At 29.7% G+C, this 20271-nt stretch overlaps 3 protein-coding genes across 3 annotated transcripts in view; 2 read left to right on the top strand and 1 right to left on the bottom strand.

Moving 5' to 3' along the window:
• LOC125828357 (target of rapamycin complex subunit LST8-1) overlaps positions 1-20271 on the bottom strand; it is a 1170163-nt gene that overhangs the window by 130263 nt on the left and 1019629 nt on the right. The gene's annotated exons all lie outside the window — the stretch shown is intronic.
• The window catches only part of LOC125828355 (1-acyl-sn-glycerol-3-phosphate acyltransferase 2), a 525228-nt gene that overhangs the window by 467480 nt on the left and 37477 nt on the right, over positions 1-20271 (top strand). The window lies entirely within an intron of this gene.
• LOC125828399 (zinc finger protein WIP2-like) lies at positions 1821-3848 on the top strand (the record flags this gene model as incomplete). Its single annotated transcript, XM_049507709.1, has 2 exons — positions 1821-2366; positions 3399-3848. Coding segments are annotated over 2 exons (996 nt in total), but the record flags the coding sequence as incomplete, so codon positions are not given.

The raw sequence follows: 20271 nt of genomic DNA, 5'->3' as shown, positions 1-20271 counted from the left end.
ATAACAATAATACAAATTAAAAGAATATAAATATGTGAGTTCATTTCAAGTTTGAGTCCCGGATATCCTAATTAAGAATAAGAGATTAAAAAAATGTATGAAATAGAAAATGAACAAGACATTTGGATAATTGATAGAAAATTTTATTTAATGAAAAAATATTTTTTTAGATGGACAATCCGTAGTCCGGGTGAGTATGGATTTTAGTTGGATCTCCATTTATGAGTTTGGTTATGTTATAATAAATTGGGGGTTGATTTAAAATAGGCCAAGATGAATATCTCATGAAATTAAGTATTTTTTTAATAATATTTTCAAGTGTATCGGGTCAAAATATGAATCATAAGATTTTATTAAAAAAAATATTTTTTTAAATATCATTTTTATTATTTATTTGAGAAGGGTTTAAATTTGGACCAAACACATTAAGTAATATAATAAATAAATCTTTAATAATTTTACTTTAAGGATGCTATTGAAAATAAGGACAAATATGAGTCAAATTATTAACATTGAGGGTATTTTTGAGCCAAAAGGTAGACGTCAGGAGTATTTTAGGGCCGAAAGGTGGACGAAGAGTAATTTTGTACCAATTCAAATACTTGAGAAGCATTTTAGGCCCTTCTCTGATAAATCAAATACTTCATCCGGAAGTTAACCAAGTTTTAGTTTACGTTCTCGTAAACTCAATGCCGTCAATTGGGACCGCATGGATTGATCCCTTTTTTCTTTCTTTTTTTGTCTTTTATTGTATTTGTATGGTTAAAAAAGGTGTTTTTTTTTTCCTTCAAATGTTGGAAAATTACTGAAATAATTTACGTCGACCCTTTGTTATTGCATGCCTTCGAATATATAGTAGATTGTTGGTGTACAATTTTTCATAATATTAGAATATAATTTTAACCTGTTGTAGTCAAATCACTTGTCTTAATAATTTTAGGTTATTAATTTCACTTGTTATTATAAAGTATTAAGTATCATTTATAATATCTTTTACTACATATGTTTCATCAACTTATATATCTTACTTTCAGTTTTAGTCTTTAAAAAAAAAAATTATCATCTTTTTATATTCACTAAGTTCTTAAATTTTTTATATAATATTCTCATTTTAATCCTAATAATGCTCATTAGTACGATTTACATGAAAAATTTAAGATGAAAAAATCAAAGGATATTTTTGGTTTATCATACAAACTTTTGATTTTGTATTAAAATGGCCAAATTCAATTTTCTTTACATTCTTGAACATATTGGATCAAACTAAGACATATTCTCCCCTCTCAATTTATGTGACACCTTTATATTTGACATAGTTTAACATGATTTTTTTTTTAAAAAAAATTATGATCTAAAATAAAATTTAAATATTTGTGTGACTATAAATTTATTTCATTCAGGATGAAAATGAAATTTAAAGTTACTCCATCCATTCATTTTTAGTTGACATATTGCGCTTTCGAAAGTCAATTTGACTAATTTTCAAAGTTAAATTAGATTACATTTATTTAATATTTTAAAATAAAATTTTAGATATTCAAAAACTATATGCATTGCAACTTTTTTCATATGAATATGACAATTTGTAGAGGACAAATTTTAAAAAAAATAGGTAAGAGTATTTTTATAAAAAGTAGTGTGATGAATAGTGGTAGTGTAATTGGCAATTTAGAATTATAGGTAACTTTAGCCTTTACCTTTTCCATTAGCTGTGTAGTAATGAGTGTGGTAGAAGGACCCCCTGATGACCCTAGCACCATGAAAGCCACATATATATCTATGAATTTCATTTCATTTGTATATGTTCTTCTCTCTCTCTCTCTCTCTATAAAAGCATATCTGACCAACAAATCAAGAAAGACGCTCCCATGACTGACCCTAATTTCTACTCCCAAGAAGAAGAATGGCTGAAACTGAATAACCCTAATATTCCTTCTCCTCCTACTAACAATAATTATTATGAAACTCCACCTTCTCCTCCTTTGAAAGAAGCCCTCCCTCTGCTGAGCTTATTAAAACATGATGATGATGCTGATGATGATGAAGGTTGTTGCAGTATTAGTGATTTGGACAAAAAAGGTAGAGACATCGATGATAATTCATGTCCTAAAGATGATGAAGATGAAGATGTTACAGTAGCACTTCATATAGGTTTACCAAACCCTAGTAGTGCTGATTTGGCCTCTATTCTCAGCTCTAATAATAATAATGATGATTTTTCCATCCCCATGAATATGATAAACACAACTAGTACTAGTACTAGTAGACAGTATTGGATTCCCACTCCTTCTCAGATTCTTATTGGTCCTACTCAATTCTCTTGTCCTGTTTGCTTCAAGACCTTCAACAGATACAATAACATGCAAGTGAGTTTTCTTTCTTCAACCGACCCAGATCATTTCCTTTTCTTCTTCTTCAATAAAAGTTCGGTTTTTTTCTCTTTGGAGGCTCAGATCCAAACAAAGACTTAATTACTACTCTCAAATCTTTCACTTATTAATTGTTTCAGATTCCATATATTTTACCTAAGACTTGATGGAACTTAACAGCTAGCTAGTAATAGTTATATAGATCAGATTTCTATAACACGGCAAATGTTTCATTATATCCTTTGAAAAAGACTGCTCACCAGTCAGGGATCGGAATTACTGTTTATTATTAGTAATTAAAGAAAATTCTCCTGCCTAAATTATTGATCATTGTCACTGTCTAGCTATGTACGATCGTAGATTTGTTGATTTCTGCATCTTTTTCATTTTTAATTTGTCAATACTTTGATTTCTTCCTCTCTTTTTTTTGGCAAATTAAGGAGACGGTGATTACTGGTATTATTGCATTACAAAATTACATACAAATGCACTATATAGCACTTTATTTGAGTATGTCATATATAACAGTCATATAAGCTAGCTTGTTCTAATAAAATGTAGTATTCCATAAAATCAATAGTATAACAAAGATGTTGAGAAAATATATATGAACGTAACCATTGATAATTGAAATCTTGGTTCATTATTTTTCTGTTGAAGAGATGACCCATCTCATCTACAATCTTAGCCTATCAGAGAAAACATATTCTTAATTATGTCTGCAACACAATCTCTGACGGACCTAATATATTTCTTTTAATATTAAATTAAGTGTCAGATAATAAAGGTAAGGTTTTTGTTACTCTGATATCATATTTTTAAACTTGTGTGACTATCCCATCTAAAAACTTAATATATATATACTCCATTACAATTTTTGTCCGGATTTATGTACAGATTTTCTTATTTGATAAATATTTAATGACAACATAAAAGCTAAGTGTAGTATTGTATTTAAAAAATCATTCAATTTGTGCAAGATCTTCCCATTTTGTTGAATGAATTATATATTATATATATATGTTTCAGATGCATATGTGGGGGCATGGATCTCAATACAGAAAAGGACCAGAATCATTGCGGGGAACTCAACCAACAGGTATGCTTAGGCTTCCTTGTTATTGCTGCACACCTGGGTGCAGAAACAACATTGATCATCCAAGAGCAAAACCATTGAAAGATTTCAGAACACTTCAAACACATTACAAAAGAAAGCATGGAATTAAGCCCTTCATGTGTAGAAAATGTGGAAAGGCATTTGCTGTTAGGGGAGATTGGAGAACACATGAAAAGAATTGTGGCAAACTTTGGTACTGCATTTGTGGTTCTGATTTTAAGCATAAGAGGTCTCTTAAAGATCATATTAAGGCTTTTGGTCAAGGACATGGACCTTATGGGATTCATAGCTTTGATGACGATGACGAAGATCCTGCATCTGAAGTTGAACAAGATAATCCTCAACACACTCACTCACTATGAGGAGGTGAGTTCGATCATCTATCTATTTTAATTAAGTAAAACAAAAAACATTAGTATTTAGTTAGCTTATTTATATATATATATATATGTACATTTGCTTTCAGCTTGTACTAGCTAGTTATTAATTTGCTACCTCAATATAATGTTGTATTCACCTTTTTGAGTAATTGATTGCTCGAATTCTGATGATGGAAGTTAAATTAGACATTGTGATGTACTACTACTTTATCACAGAAACAAAACCATATGATATGGGCACTGAACATGGGAAACACTGCCCGTAAAGTATGGGAAAAACATCTCCATCAAACATGTAACATATGTGTGGGACTTAATGTCCAACCCAAAACCACCTACCTTATTTTTACCATAACTATATATACAAATCAATAATACTCTTAACAATTTTAATTTCATAACATCAATACAAATTACTTCATCTTTACTTTTAAAAGAAAACTACTTCTGGGGACTCGGGAAATTACCATAATTAAGTGATAAATTGAGATTAAAAATTCATCAAGTATGTATTAATTAGTCATGTATGGTTTATGAACTTTATGCAAAAGACCTTTACTATGCATTTATTGATTGATGCAAAGTGAAAAAAATTTGGTCACCTCAAGGATGAGTGTTTGGTAAAATATTTTCACAATTTTTTATTTTTTTTTGGAAAATAGGTGGTTTTCTTACTTATTTTCTAGTATTTGTTAAGTAATCAAAAAATTTGTATGCCAATAATATTTATATGTTATCTATCAAAATATTATGGAGGCGGGATGTGATGGAGAGTGGGGATTCGGAGGTGGTGGGGGTTGGGGGATTGGATGTATGGAGAAGACAATAAACTTAGAATATTATTTATGCAACTTGTTTTCCCAATTTTCAGGAAGTAATTTTTCTCATTTTTAAGAAACTTGTTTTTCTAAAAAAATTATGTTCCAAACATAGAAAAATTTCTACCAAACACACCTTAATAATTGTTTTCCGATCGCCAAGTACGTACATCGCCCGGCCTACGACAGTCTCCTATGAATCCTCTTCCAACTACCAACTCAAATGCAAAGTTATTTCCATCTGAGTGTAATACATATTTCACTTGATAATTCTAAAAAGTCATAACGTAGACATTTATGAGAAAAGTATGATGACCTTGCACCACTTATTTATTTATTCTATAATACACTTCCTTTATCTCAGTTTATATGATTTACTTTTTTCTTAGTCGGTCCTAAATAAATGAAATATTTTTATATTTAATAACAATTTAACTGTAAAATACTTATTTTATTCTTAATGAAATATGATTTATAGTCACACAAATATCTATCACTTATTTTAGATATTTAGTCACACAAATATCTATTACTTATTAAGATCACAAATTTCAAAAGTCTTTCTTTGTTTTTTAAACTTCGTGTCGAGTCAAACTAATTAACTCATACTCCCTGTGTCCCTAATTATTTGTCCACTTTTGAATTGACACACCTATTAAGAAAATAATTAATGACATAATAAGTTTACCATTTTACTCCTATTAATTATGAAGTGGATGAAAAGTTCTACATTTTTCAAAGTAATTAATTATTTAATTGAGGGTATAATAGGTAAAAAAAATTGTCCTTTCTTGATTTGTCAAAATGGACAAGTAATTAGGGACAACTATAAAAGGAAAAGTGGACAAGTAAATAGGGACAGAGGGAATATAAAATGGGACCGAAAGAGTATAAATCGGATAAGAAATGATTACTGGGGTCATCAAGACTAACTTTTCTCTTCATGATGTTAATCAGTTCATTGGAATGATATATGAATGCTTTAAAAATGAGAAAGGAAATTAGAGGATTACTAGAAGAAGACCATCAATAAGACTGTATTCTAGTTTCCTTTCTACTAATTTGTTGAAGATATGGAATAAACAAAATATGGACTCTGCAAAAAAATCATGAATAAGAGTGTATTCTAGTTTTATCAATGATTACATGCATGCAATTATAAGGATGATCCAAGTGGGAAATCTGTTTTCTTTCTTTCGACTTTATCTTCAAATTAATTATTTCTGAATTTATCTTATGTACAGTGATTTAAGTATCTTGAAAGATAAGTATCACTTAACATGTAACATACGTCATTTCCTACGTGATAACCCAATTAAATTCAGATTGGAATCCTATTAAATACGGATTTGTATCATATATAAGTATCTTCCTAAATATATTGTTCTAGTAATTTTTCAAGTAAGAAAGTATATATAGGTGCAAGGGGATAACAAGAGAGGGAGAGCATATTTTCCAACCAATATATTGCTGTGACATAAGCTTTTCATCCTGCAAAAACAAGCAGCTTTTGAGGTGCATATGATACCCTTTTCCTTTTTCCTTTTCCTTTTCCTCGGTTAGTGGATGCATGTGTATCTTAATTATATATGGAATATATACCATTTCATATATAAATATTCACTAATATAAACTAAAATATTTTCCAACTGATAAAAAGAATTTCAACAAAATTAAAGGATCAATTCAAGTTGTACATACTCCTGACTAGTCCAAACAAAATCTCTCTGACCTAATTATGTGGATTCGTGTATACCGGATCAATTTGAATTTGCAAGTACGAGAGCGTACCAAACAAGACTTTTTGAATATCTTATTCATACTCATTACTCCCTAGTTTAATATCATTATATTAAAAATAGTTGTTCTATATTAGTTGAACATTATATTAAAAATCAATGTCCCATATTAATTATTCAATTTACTAAATCAAGAAAGCTTTAATTAAATTATTTATATATTACGTTTGCAATGAATTGTTTTTTGAAGTATTCACATTTATTAATAAAATTTCAAAAAAAAATTTAAGCAGTGAATAAGTAAAAAAAGTAAAAAATTTATGATTTCTTAAGTATCATACAAATTAAAATTGATCAACCAATATTGTAGGAGGAAATATAATCTTTCTAGAAAGGCTACAAATTTTGGAAACTTAAATGCTCAATCGAACAAAGCAAATGTTATTCCCTTTGTCCAACATTACTTGTTCATTATTAACTTTGCACACTTCTTAAGAAATTATACAAGGATTGTTTTGCTATATCACCCTTTGAATATAATAAATGCAATGTCTTGAAAAATGCAATAGGAAATAACTATAATTAATGAAAATGATAAATTAGAACCTGAGTGTAAAATTATCTATTGATTTCATAAAGTGGACAAATATTGTTGAACGTCCCAAAATAGTATAGTGAACAACTATTATTCGACAGAGGAATTGCTTTTTTTTTTTAAATAGCTACTAAAAAAAGTTGTAAGATGTACTAAATCTTTCACTATGCACGGTTCAAAATTACAAGGATCTTACCCTTAAGGAGGTACTCTCTCCATCCTATATTAGTTGATCATTTTTCATTTTGCACGTTACTGAAGAAATCATTAATAAGAAGATAATTTTTCTAATTCACCCTTTATAAAATTTAAATTTTTTACAAATAAATGTGAACAATTTCAAAAAGAATTAATTACAAAGGTAATATAGTAAAAAATTAATTAACGTTTTTTTTAATTTAGTAAGATGATCAGCTAATATGGAACAATTATTTTTAATATAATGATCAACTAATATGAGACGGAGAAAGTATAATAAGAAGTGAAATGGTATACAGTTAAGTCAAGGATTGCATTGAGTTGCAAAAGCAGAACATTTAAAGTTAATACTCTTCCACATCCATATTCATAAATCATTTTGGTAAATGTTATTACAATCCATATATGAATAATTTATTCTCTAACACGTGTTAATGACAATATTTGGACGAGTTCTTTGGAAGATTTTTTTGTATAAGCTGGATTCCGACGATTCGTTCACCCTGGAAAACCTCTCTATAATTTGAACTTTATTTTTTAAAATAAAATGGTGGCACAACTATAGCTTAAGTTACGAGTAACGTCTTAAATCTCTTATTTTAGCTTCAGTTAAGAGAAGAAACACACAGAGAAAAATACTGACTATTATTTCATTTTCATACCATCTCAAAAAATATTAACCCTTTAAGTTTGAAGCAATGAGTGAAATAGGTCATACTCATAACAATGAAATTTTATTAGCTCAGTTATTTAACTATCTAAAAATTTCACTTTATTGATAATTGACTCACTGCCTGGTATCCCTTCCCCATTTTCCCTTTCCCAGGATCTATTTTTTTTAAAAATAAATAAATATTAAAATAGGCCACAACACTTTTAAACCCCTTGGTAAACATTTATACAACCGAGGCAGAAAAAGTCTTGTGTTAGCCCTTTAAAGGATGAGTGGTCTTTCGATACAATTTGATTAATTATTTATTTATTGAAATTGAGTTAGACATATATGTTTACTTGATATTTTAGTGCAGGATCCGTTTCAATTTTTATTTTAAATGTTAGCGTCCCATATTAAATTTTTCATTCTCTACATTATTTTAAGATTATAATTTTTGGGCTAATTCATCCCATTTGTAAGATGAGGAGAGATAAAGTTAGATATCTCATGAATAAATTTGAAATACAATTTATACTGCATTTGATAACATAAGATATAAGTTTATATCGTCTACCAAACGCAGTATAAATTTTATGTCAATCTTAATTGTGTGATATTTCACCTCATCTCGTGTACCAAATGATCGCTAAAAGTATGTGGTCTCTTTAATTTCAATCGAATAATTCTCATTTTTTAATTTTTATTTATATCGAGTTAAACCCAAAATCTATAACAAATGGGATTATAACACACTTCAACAGATTTTACGTCAACATATGATCAGCAAAGAAATATTGTTTACTTTTATTCAAGACTTTGTTTAATACACTGTTAAAAAATAGTTTTTACAGTGCAAGATATTAATTGGCTAGAAATCATAGTGGCTTAGAAGTAAAAAGAAGATAAATCCACCAGGTAAAGGGTTGATAGGATAATCTAAGTGCATAAGTTTTAAAACTTGACAGGTTTAGAGTATGTTTGGATTGTTTTTCTCAAAAATGTTTTTGAATCAAAATAGTTTTTAAGTATTTCTGAAGTGTTTGGATAACTGAAAAAAGTGCATATAGTAATAAATTTTAAGTCAATTGATCAAAATAAATCAAAAGTCATAAATTAAAATTTCTGACTTATGACTTTTAACTTAAAAGTTAATTACGTGCAAGATGTGCCAATAGAGTTCACCGAATTAAGGGCTGTTTGATCATGATTAATTTAAATTAAGTTAATTTGAAATTATAAATATGTAATTTGAATTTTAAAAGTTGTATTTTTTTATTTATAAACATAAAAATCTTAATAATGTGTGAAAATTATCAAAATTTCTAAAATATAATCTTATTAAATAAGCAATCATAGTTCATAAATTATAAAATTATGTATCAAAGTATCTTAAGACATCTTATTTAATAAATCACATATCGGCGTATTTCTTTTATATATAAATAAATGATTGCAATATATGTTATTTTAAACTTTCCAATACACATAATTTTATAAAAATCCACTGATCCAATAATTTAACAATCATAGTACCTAATTACTCTTTAATATAATTTTCTCACATATTATAGATAATTTGTTCATCTCAAGCATGAATTATTATTTTTCCGCAAGATTTTGAATTATGGGACAAATTTTAAATTTTATTTAAAAAATTAATTTTCAAATTACTTACTCCAAAATCAAATGCCTAGTAAAGATAATGAATGGTGCATTTGTTGCCTCCTATATACAGTGATATAACATAAATCCTTGTGAGTTTTCTAAAAAGAAACGAAAGAATGAAAGGTCATCTCAATATATACAACATGTTGAGTCTATTTGAACGTATCACCTTTTAGTTTTGGAATATATATATATATATATATATATTTCTGCCCCTCAAAAAGTTGCTTTAAGAACAATGATGGCAGTGGGGAATACCATGAATGTAACAAACACAAAATCTTGATGATTTCTGAGTGTTGTGCCAGTCCACAGTCAAAAAAGAAAATCAGTCTTTTATTTGATTGTGCTGTTTTTTCACAAAGTCACTAAATATCCAAACGCATTAATGTTCAAACTACGATACCTCGGTTCCAATTTATTTGTCAAATTTTATATTGACAGTACTAAATATCCAAATGCATTAATGTTCAAACTACGATACCTCGGTTCCAATTTATTTGTCAAATTTTATATTGACACACCTGTTAAGAATATAATGTAATTAATATACTCTCTCTGTCCCAATTTATATAATATCTTTTATGTTTTGAGAGTCAAACAATTTAAGTTTGATCGGTAATTTGCGCATGGAATCTTCAATATTTTGGAATGAAATTTATATATTTGTAAACTACGTAAAAAGTACTATGAGTCACAACAATTGATAATTCAAAATGTTTAAAAGATCTATGAAAAATTTACGATCAAAGATAGATTTGTTTGATTCTTGAAATTCGAAAGGTGACATGTAAAATGGGACGGAGGCAGTAGTGAATTTATTATTTTATTCCTATTAATATCGATGCACATGTGTTGCACGTGAATGTCAAATCATAAAGTGACGCTATTTTTTAAGATAATTTCAATACTATTAAACCAAAAAATTTACTAAAAGATTATAAAAGGAATAATAAAGTATAAGTTTCTATGAACAATGCAGGTAAAACTTTCCTACTAACTGCGCCCATATTGAATGTTGTAAAATGAATATCCAAAAGCATCTATATCTATTTATAATACAAAGTTAGGTATATAAGGTGGTGTGCACCTCCAATTACGTTTTATTATTTTTGTCTTCTTTTTTAAACTTTTTTCTCATTTCAAAATTAACTGTGATATGTAAATGAAAAAAATGTATGGAACCCCCTCCATTTATAGCAACTAAAGGGTAGTATGAAAAGATGTTTAGTGTGCCTTATTATAAAATTCAGAACTCTTTGAAAATGCCGCAACTCATCAAAGAAGAGTCACAATCTTTCCATGTGAAAAAATTTATGCTTTTTATATAATAATAGAATATAAATAAATATAATTTGAAATATAGAAGATATACTAAATTGTGTTTTAAGAAAAAAATTGAAAACCTAGAAAATTTGTAGTTTAAAAATGTGAGAAAACCCATCTATTTATAATCAACAAAGAGTAGTATGAAAATATACCTATTCTACCATATCAAAATAGTCACAACCTTTAAAAAAAAGTCACAACCATTCAAAATTTCCATAACTCAAGGCACAACTCGTTGGAAGAGTTACAACCCTTCAAAAAAGTCACAAGTCTTTAGAAAAGTCACAACCTATCAAAAATGTCAACCCTTCAATGTGAAAATGTGTATGATTTTAATATAATAAAATATACTCCCTCCGTCCCTATTTAGTTGTCCACTTTAGAAATGACACACAGATTAAGGCAATAAAGATTAGCATAGTGAAGTTACAATTTTATCCTTATAGTACAATTTACAATTCCAAAATAAATTCACTCAAGATAACTAATCAATGCTAGGAAGTTCATAAGTTTATTTACTTTATTTATGATAACTTTATTTAAATAAGGGTATAATAGGAAAAAAATTGTTGTCCTTTCTTGATTTGTCAAAATGGACAACTAAATAGGGACAACTAAAAGAGGAAATATGGACAACTAAATAGGGACGGAGAGAGTAGAAAATATACTAAAGTGAGTGCTTTAAAAAGAAGAAGAAGAATAGTACGAAAAAGTACTTATTGTGCTTTATCATAACACTCAAAACCTTTCAAAAAAGTCTCAATTCCTTGGAAAGGTCACAACTTAATTATCGAAAAAGTCACAACTCATCGGAAAAATCACAACCCTCCAATATGTAAAGTCTTTTCTATTTATATAATATAATATAAATAAATAAAATAAAAAATAATGTATAGAAAATATACTAAATTGGGTGTTTTAAAATAATAACAACCATACAGAAAAATCGCAATTTACAGACAACAAAGAATGTATGAAAAGGTACGTGTAAATGTATGTGCTTTTCATATAATATAATATAAATATAAATAAATAATTATAATATAAATTATAGAAGATAGACAAAATTAGGTGTTTTAAATATAAATAAATAAATATAACAGTAGAAGATATACTACATTGGGTGTTTTAATTAGAAGAATAGAAAAATTAGAAAATTTGTAGTTTAAAAGTTTGAAGAAACTCCTCCATTTATAATCAACAAAGGATAGTACGAAAAACTATTTATTGTATCTTATCAGAAAAGTTACAACCCTTCAATGTGAAAAATTGTCTCTTTTTAATATATATATATATATATATATATATATATATATATATATATATATATATATATAGAAGATATACCAAATTGTATGTTTAAAGTTGGGACTATTATAGTAATTTAGCATTCAAATTAGGAAGCTCATATTTTAAAGATAATATAGATGTATAGATAGATAGATAGATAGATTGATATAGATATATAGATTAATTGATAGAATCTCAAATATATTACTCACTATATATTTCGAAGACATTAGCTTAATATTAATAAATTAAGGATATAGTAAAAATAATTATCCTTGCTTGATTTATCAAAAATAATTCGGAAAAATAGAAATCAAATTAGAAAAAAATTAATGAGTATTGATAAGGATGCCTCCCAGGCTCCCACAAAGAAAGAGTTTCCATTACATAAGTAATTATTTTATGTCTGTAATGCGTACGGTATGCCTTCGAATGATTTTTTTTTCTTAAAAAATAGAAGCTTTTAATATATTCATTCAAGTTTATCTTTGTTTAATACACTATTTTCAAATATAAAAATATATCTTTTCTAAAATCAAATTCATAAAAAAATAATGTCATCTAGAGTAAAATAGAGTACAAATACCACTAATAAATTTAGGATCTACATGTATAATATGTCCTTGCTTAAAATCCCAAGAAGCTTTATTGATAGAATGTCTTTTTTTCAAAGAAATTGTTCTTGTAAACACAAATAAAGAATTACATAGGGTATGGTGCACATGAGCCTTTTCAACCAAAGCATCCAAACAAGAAAGGATGAGAGTATATATGTTTATCTGTTTCCCTCTTGTATTCATAAAGGGGACACCTTTGTTCCCCGGCTCGAATTACACCCTTTGTCAACTTTTATTTCTATATATTCACTTGTCACACATTTCAAAAAATCAAAATATAATAATAATAATTTTATAATATCAAAATTTGAATATATTAAATTTCATATATGTTAAAAAAATATTGGTTTTTAAAAAGATGGTGCAACAAAAAGGATTGAATAATTAACTGAAAATATCTCTTAATATATTTTTAGAAAGATTTTAAATTAGCCAACTTACAATAAAAATCAGCATAAGTAAAAAATTTTAAAACCTAAAATATCTGAACGAACTAAAAAACATAATAGACATTAAAAATTCAAATTCATTCTAATGCTAATTAAATATTATGCTAAAAATTAGTTCAATAACTAAAAGTAAATTTCAACACTCTTGTTTTACTTTAGTTAATGCAATTTTTATTTTTAAAAATGCTCCTCCTCAATTATTTCTTTGACAGTTTTGTTCAATTTTTTTTTGATTATTTTTGTACTTGCACATTTTTTCTGTATTGATATTTTTCTTCTTCTTTTGGTTTTGTGATTACAAAATACCCTCAATAATTTTGTCTTATTTGAAAGATCTTTTTAAAGTATTTTCATCTGGACAATGATAGAATTGTGGAGTGTTTGTAAGGATCGTTTTTTCATTACAATATTCCATAAACCATACGCTTCAAAATATGATTTTATTATCACTGATCAAGTTTAATATCTTTTATTGGTGAAAATTTCTTAAGTATTCTAAGAGAGACTGTTGTTTGCCATACTCAAAAATAAGTTGAAATTGATATGGATTAAAATCCGATATTAATGTAAAATAGCTCTGTGAATTGAAGATAAATGTGGGTTAAAAATGGATTAAAAATAGTTCTTTAGAAGAATTCACTGACCCCGTAAGATCAATGAGTCTATGATATAATTATGGAGTTTTTTAAAAAAAAGATAAAGAAGCAAAATATAGTTGAAAATATTGATTGAAAGTGTTTTTCAATACTTTTTTTTTTAATGTATAAGAGGGTTTTAAATCACAACAATTACAATAAAAGATTTACATAATTAAAAATTCTAAAATATCTCAACAAACTGAAACAACCTAATAGATATTTAAAATTCAAATACATTCTAAAACAAAACAACTTATTATACTAAAAATTATTGCAGTAACTAAAAGTAAATTTCAATAGAAATGTATTGAAAAATAAATATAAGTAATAATAAGAATACATCAGAAATTATAATTAATATATTATATCTTATTTTTAAAATTAAATAAGTAAAATTAAATATTTCTTTTTGATATAACGAACAAATCAAAATTGTCGGAGAAAGTACTAATTTTCTACTCCATATTTCTATTTGAAGTATCTTAACTTTCTCATCCCGAGATTTTAACTTCAAACTGAAAGTTAAGAAGGGGGAGGGGGTGAATTAAAAATTCCTTTAGTTGGCTTCCTGTATTGGATAGTCGACTCATCTGCAGATTAGTATAACAGTAAAAGGTAAGAGTAAAAGCGAAATGTAATTGACTTAGAGAGTTTTATACCTGTTTGGAACACCGGTGTATTGTCTACTTCAAGTCCCCTTGGGTTTCAAGGGTTTCCTTAACACCTTGATGAGAAATTGGGCAGTACAAAGTATTTGGACTAAGAAACCTGTCTGATAGACAAATCATATATTCCACCTTGACACAACCTCTACTTGTATAACCTACACTCATATCTTTCTTTCTCTTTTCTTTTCAATTGTATGCTCACGAGAATACAAAGCTTTTATGAAAGACAATAGAAGAAAATAGTACAAGATCAAGTGAAGTGAAGATCTTCTTGTAATCTTAATACTTGGTAAATTTGTTTGACTGCAGATTTCGTCTATCTCTAGATTTAATTTATCCTATTCAGATGCTAGGATTGTGGTTGTCTTGAATTAATTATATATCCCTTGAATTATGAATCTCCTTCCTTGCGTTACTTCAATGATTACAAATCATTTCTTTCCTTTTTTGCATTAAAAAAACAAAGATAGGGACATACCCTATAGAAAGATTGTTCTAGAGTAGCAAAAAGATACGAACAAAGGAAGAGGATCTAGTGATCACCCAGAAAGTATTTGAGGGTATTGATAACCTTCCCATAGAAGGAATTGTAGGATTGTTCCACATTTTTAGAAAGTCCGGAGAAGTATGTCTGGACAGAGATGGCAAGATCAGTGTTGGAGGACTCGACTCCACTCTTGAGAGAGTCAACTTGCTTGATTAACTTGTTGACAATATAGACACCTTCTTGCTTTATACCAGTCATTGCAATACGCAACTTAACCACATGGTGTCCTTTTGAAGGAGGAAGACCTTTTCACAACACCTTGAAGTGTCTCCGGTCCATGTTCCGTAGCAAGAATGTGAGTTTTGAGTTCATCAGTGTCCTGTAGTAGGAGAGCAACTGACTCTGTAGAGATCTTAGTTGGTTTGACAGTTTCAACCTTGGCTTTGACAGAATCCTTTTTGACCCATTTGTTACCTAAATGTACATAACCAATACTCGAGAAAGTAAGAGAATCATAAGTAACATTAATCTCAACAGGGTTGAACATAGAGAGGTCTACCCGATGATCTACCAGAATTCGTGAGATGAGCAGTCCATATTGTATACTTGCATATGCATTAGAGTCTTCATACCTTTCCATGATATACTCTTTGAACCAAACCGCTAAGTTAATGCAGTATTTCTTTAGCAAGTAGTATAGTACAAACATATCTCAAGTAGAGATGCTACTCAGAAAGCCTTTCGTGGGAATAAGAGTAGTGGCAATGATGTGCACAAGAATACGATGCTCGAATCACAGTTAAGATTCCTAAATTAGATAACTCAGCACCGGGTTAAGCCATGGCTATCTTAGCACCTTCTAGCGATACCTCAAAATCATCAGGCCATATGCCATTCATGTAAGAAATCACACCGGAGAATTTAGTACCAAAAACATCCTCGAACAAAAGATCATTAACAATAATATGACTACCCATTATAAGAGCTTCTAACTCACCATTGTCATTAGAGACACAAAGATTTGCGTAGAACAAACGAACAACCTCTTGAAAGAAATCAAGACCACAAATACTAAACAACATAGATAGTTTTTGATCTTTGAGAAACGAACTTACCGGATAGTGAGAACTCCTTAACTGACTTAGATTTATCACCCTGCCAGGAACAATGGGTTGAGACTTGAAGCTATCATACATGTTCTTCTATTCAACTCCTTAAAACCTTTGCATGTCTTCTGGAGAAAGAGATCCATATGCGCTCGATCGAGGTTTCTTCTGATCCTTCTTTTTGACAGATGAAGCTCTCCTTTTAGAAGAAGGGGAGGGAGAGACTAATGAAATATTAGAGGAATAGGAAGAAGATAGAACGTTCACCTCGAAGGAACTCAAAGAGTTAATATCAGAGTTCTTTAGAGAAGCCATGTAACAAGTTCTAGGAATGTTTTGACCGAAGAAGAATGAGAGAGGAAGAAAATAAAAAGAGTAGATAAGAAGGAAAAGGGTTTGAAAAGAAGAGAAAGAGACCTGAAAGGAAATAAGTGATAAGGCGGAAAAGAAGGGTTCATGGAGGAGAGGAAATGATATAGTAAAGTAATGATTAATAGAGAAGTCTAAGAGGTTAGAATTAAAACAACATGAAAAGTAATAATATCACATAAATAAGGAAAATAAATGATATTGATTAAAAGAAGTAATACCGAGACAATTAAGAAGGAGCATGGGTTTTGTAAAAATGTCAGCTAATTAATTTTCATAATCGACAAATTCTAAAGTAAAATCACCATTTCCACATGATTTCGAATAAAATGATGCTTGATATCAATATGCTTAGCCTTAGAGTGATGCACGGTATATTTAGATAAACTAATATTACTGGTATTATCGCAAAAAATTGAAACAAATTCATACGAAAGATCATAGTCAAGTAATTGATCCATCATCCATAGTAATTGAGTACTACAACTTTCAACTGCTAGATATTTAAATTTTGTAGTAGATAAAGCGGCCAAAATTTGCTTCTTACTCTACCAAGAGATCAGGGATTGACCCAGAATTTGGCAAGTTCCATTGGTACTTTTTTCGATCATTTTTGTCACCAATAAAATCAGCATCTGAGTATCCAATTAAATCAAAGTGAGAGGAGTTAGAATACCATAATCACAAATCTGTAGTTCCAATTATATAGAGAATTACTCATTTTACTACAGTGAGATGTGACTCTTTTGGAGCATATTGAAAGCGTGCACATTTGCACACACTATACATGATGTCTGGTCAGTTAAATAAAGTAGAGATCCAACATATGAGAATAAATGACCCGGATGTTTGTATGAAAAGAGCCGTGTCAATTTTCCCTCTTTGAAAATTGTTAATAAGTAAAAACTTGCTTAATCTCTTATACCAAGCCTTGGTTGGCTTGTTTGAGACCGCAAAGCGCTTTGGAGAGTTTGTAAATATAATCAGGACACGAAGAATTTTCCAAGCCAAGAGGTTGTTTAACAAAAAACTTCTTCTTTGATAAAACCATTTAAGAAGGAACTTTTCACATCCATTTGAAAAAGTTTGAAGCGCTTAAAATATGCATACACTAGAAGAATTGAATAGATTCTAACCAGGCTATCGGAGTGAAAGTTTCATCGTAGTCAATACTTTCATGTTGGGAGTAACCTTGAGCTACTAATCTTGCTTTTTTTATGGATGACCTTTCCATCTTCATTTTAGCTTATTTTGAATGACCCATTAGTTCCAATTACTGAACCGTTTTTCGTCCTTTTAGTAAGAGTCCATACTTGGTTTCTTTCGAATTAATCAAGTTCTTCCTTCATTGCTTGCTTCTAGGATTCATCGTCCATTGCCTCATTTATACATTTGGGTTCAATCTAAGAGACGAGTGCCACAGAGGCTTATTTTTTCAATGAAGCTCTGGTCTGCAACGCATTTGGTTTTCCCATGATGAAGTCATTTGGATAGCTAGCATTATGTATCCATCCCTGGGAATTCCAGTATTGTCTATTGGGATAGTCAGCTTTGGTTATGGGATAGATGAATCTTCTGTTGTAGTTTGAAAAGAGGCATCAGTGTAGCTTTCAATATTTATTGTGGGAGTAGTTTCATCATCAATAGTTTCAACTTCCTACATTCTTGTGTTAGTGTCATAAAAAATAACATGAACAGATTCTTCAACGCTTAAGGTTCTTTTATTGAAAACTCGGAAGGCACGAGTGACAGGTGCATATCCCAATAATATACCTTCATCACTCCTTGGATCAAACTTACCAAGATTTGTCTTACCATTGTTATGAATGGGCATTTGCATAAGAAGGAATGAAAATAGCTAATATTAGGTTTCTTACCTCTCTATAGTTCATATAGAATTTTCTTCAACATGGGCTTGATAAGACATATGTTCAAAATATGACATACAATACTTACCGCTTCAACCCAGAAGTGATACGGAAGGCAGCGATCAAGCAACATAGTTCTGGCTGTGTCCTGTAACGAACAATTTTTCCTTTCTACTACACTGTTTTGCAGGAGTGATCTAGGAGATGAGAAATTTTGAATGTACCCATTTTTATTACAGAATTCTTCAAAGGACTTTTTTTTTCAAATTCTCCACCATGATCGCTATGAATTGTAGAAATAAAGTATCCTGCTTCTCTTTGAACTTTTCCACAAAATACTTCAAAGTTAACAAAAGCTTCATTTTTGTGAGATAGAAAGATAAATCATGTGAATCTTGAGAAGTCGTCTACATCCATCTATATATCCTCTCGGTGCTAACCATAAATCCCACAGAATAGTTATTAATCTTAACTCATCTTATCATTAAGAGACATGGGTATTTGCCGCTTGTCTTATCATATGATATCTCATTAAACCATGCGTGAGAAAACCTTTCACCATCCATGATATGTTCATAATAGCTTTTAAGGCCTATAGTCCTTCACTTCATGCTAGAAATGCTCTACTACCAATGGAAATTGTTTTGAAATCGGGATCTATAATCATTGATGGCATATCCGGATACCATACTAATCAAGACCTAATTTAGGAAAATAGCCCTAAAAGAATTGAGGGCAAGTTTAGATTTCATTCATGTCATGTGACCAAACTTCATGGAACATATAGATATCTTCATATATAAGCTTTCTTGAGTCATAAACATACTTTCATAAACATACACTCTTTTCAATAATTTATAAGCTTCATCATGTTTTCAAAGTCAATGCATCCTCCACTTCATTTACATCAATCTCATCAAAAGGACATACATATCTTCATAAATTCATCTTTCATGGTTTGTAATCAAAATCATGGGTTATGCATGGGTTCATGGGAAATCAACTTTAAAATGTGCAATTGCTTCAATTCATGCATAAAAGTCATAAAATAATCAATTGGATCAACACCAAAAGGAACCCATGACATGGGACAAAACCCTAACTTAAATTGGAGATTTCTAACTTGTAAATTGGAGAGTTTAGGAACCCTAAGGGGGAAAGAGCTCCATAGGTGAACACTATCATACCTTGGAGTTCAAATCCCTTAAGAAATTGTGTGAATTGGAGACTTGATCTTGAAACCCTAATTTGACTTCTACTTCCTTAGAGCGAGAAATATTTGAGAGAAGGAACTTGATAAACTTTTGGAAATTTAAGAGAATGAATTGAGTTTGGGTAGAAGGCAAAACGACGTAGTATTGAGTTAAACTAATTGGGAAAAGACCCAATAACCCCTGACTTAAAACTGCCGAATTTGCTCATTGGAAGGCCTAAACAACCCGTCTAGACCACTACGGCCCGTCTAGTTGGTCGTGAAGAAACTCTGCCCAACAGTGCTTCACTAATTCAGGCATAAATTTTTACTCTGAGCTTCGAATTAGGCAAACTCACTAGCTCTGGAAAGAGGACTCAAAGATATTTAATTTGATAGGTCATACACAACCTAATTCATTTTGTACTAAAAGATATGATCGTTTGAAGTTGACCCTAAACTTTAAGTCTGATAAACCCTCTTCACGGATTACTTTACAGGTTGTTTAGACGCCCGTGGTCCTTGACCAGTGACTAGGGGAGATCCCATTTTGATCTAGGCCACTTGGTGATCCCTTTGACGACCCATCATCATCACAACGGGCTGTCTGGGCGTATGTCAAGGTGGAGCCTGCTTGGGGCAGATTTAAGAAACCTACCACGAGCCCATTAATGGACTGTGGTCTCCTTCAAGTCCCGTCTAGGGCTCCGTGGAGAGTTCCA

The sequence above is a fragment of the Solanum verrucosum genome, unplaced genomic scaffold (assembly GCF_900185275.1).
Source record: "Solanum verrucosum unplaced genomic scaffold, falcon-dt-bn FXZP01000048.1, whole genome shotgun sequence".
NCBI classification, from domain to species: domain Eukaryota; kingdom Viridiplantae; phylum Streptophyta; class Magnoliopsida; order Solanales; family Solanaceae; genus Solanum; species Solanum verrucosum.
Note: the sequence above shows the minus strand (reverse complement) of the source record. Positions and strands in the feature narration are given on the sequence as shown.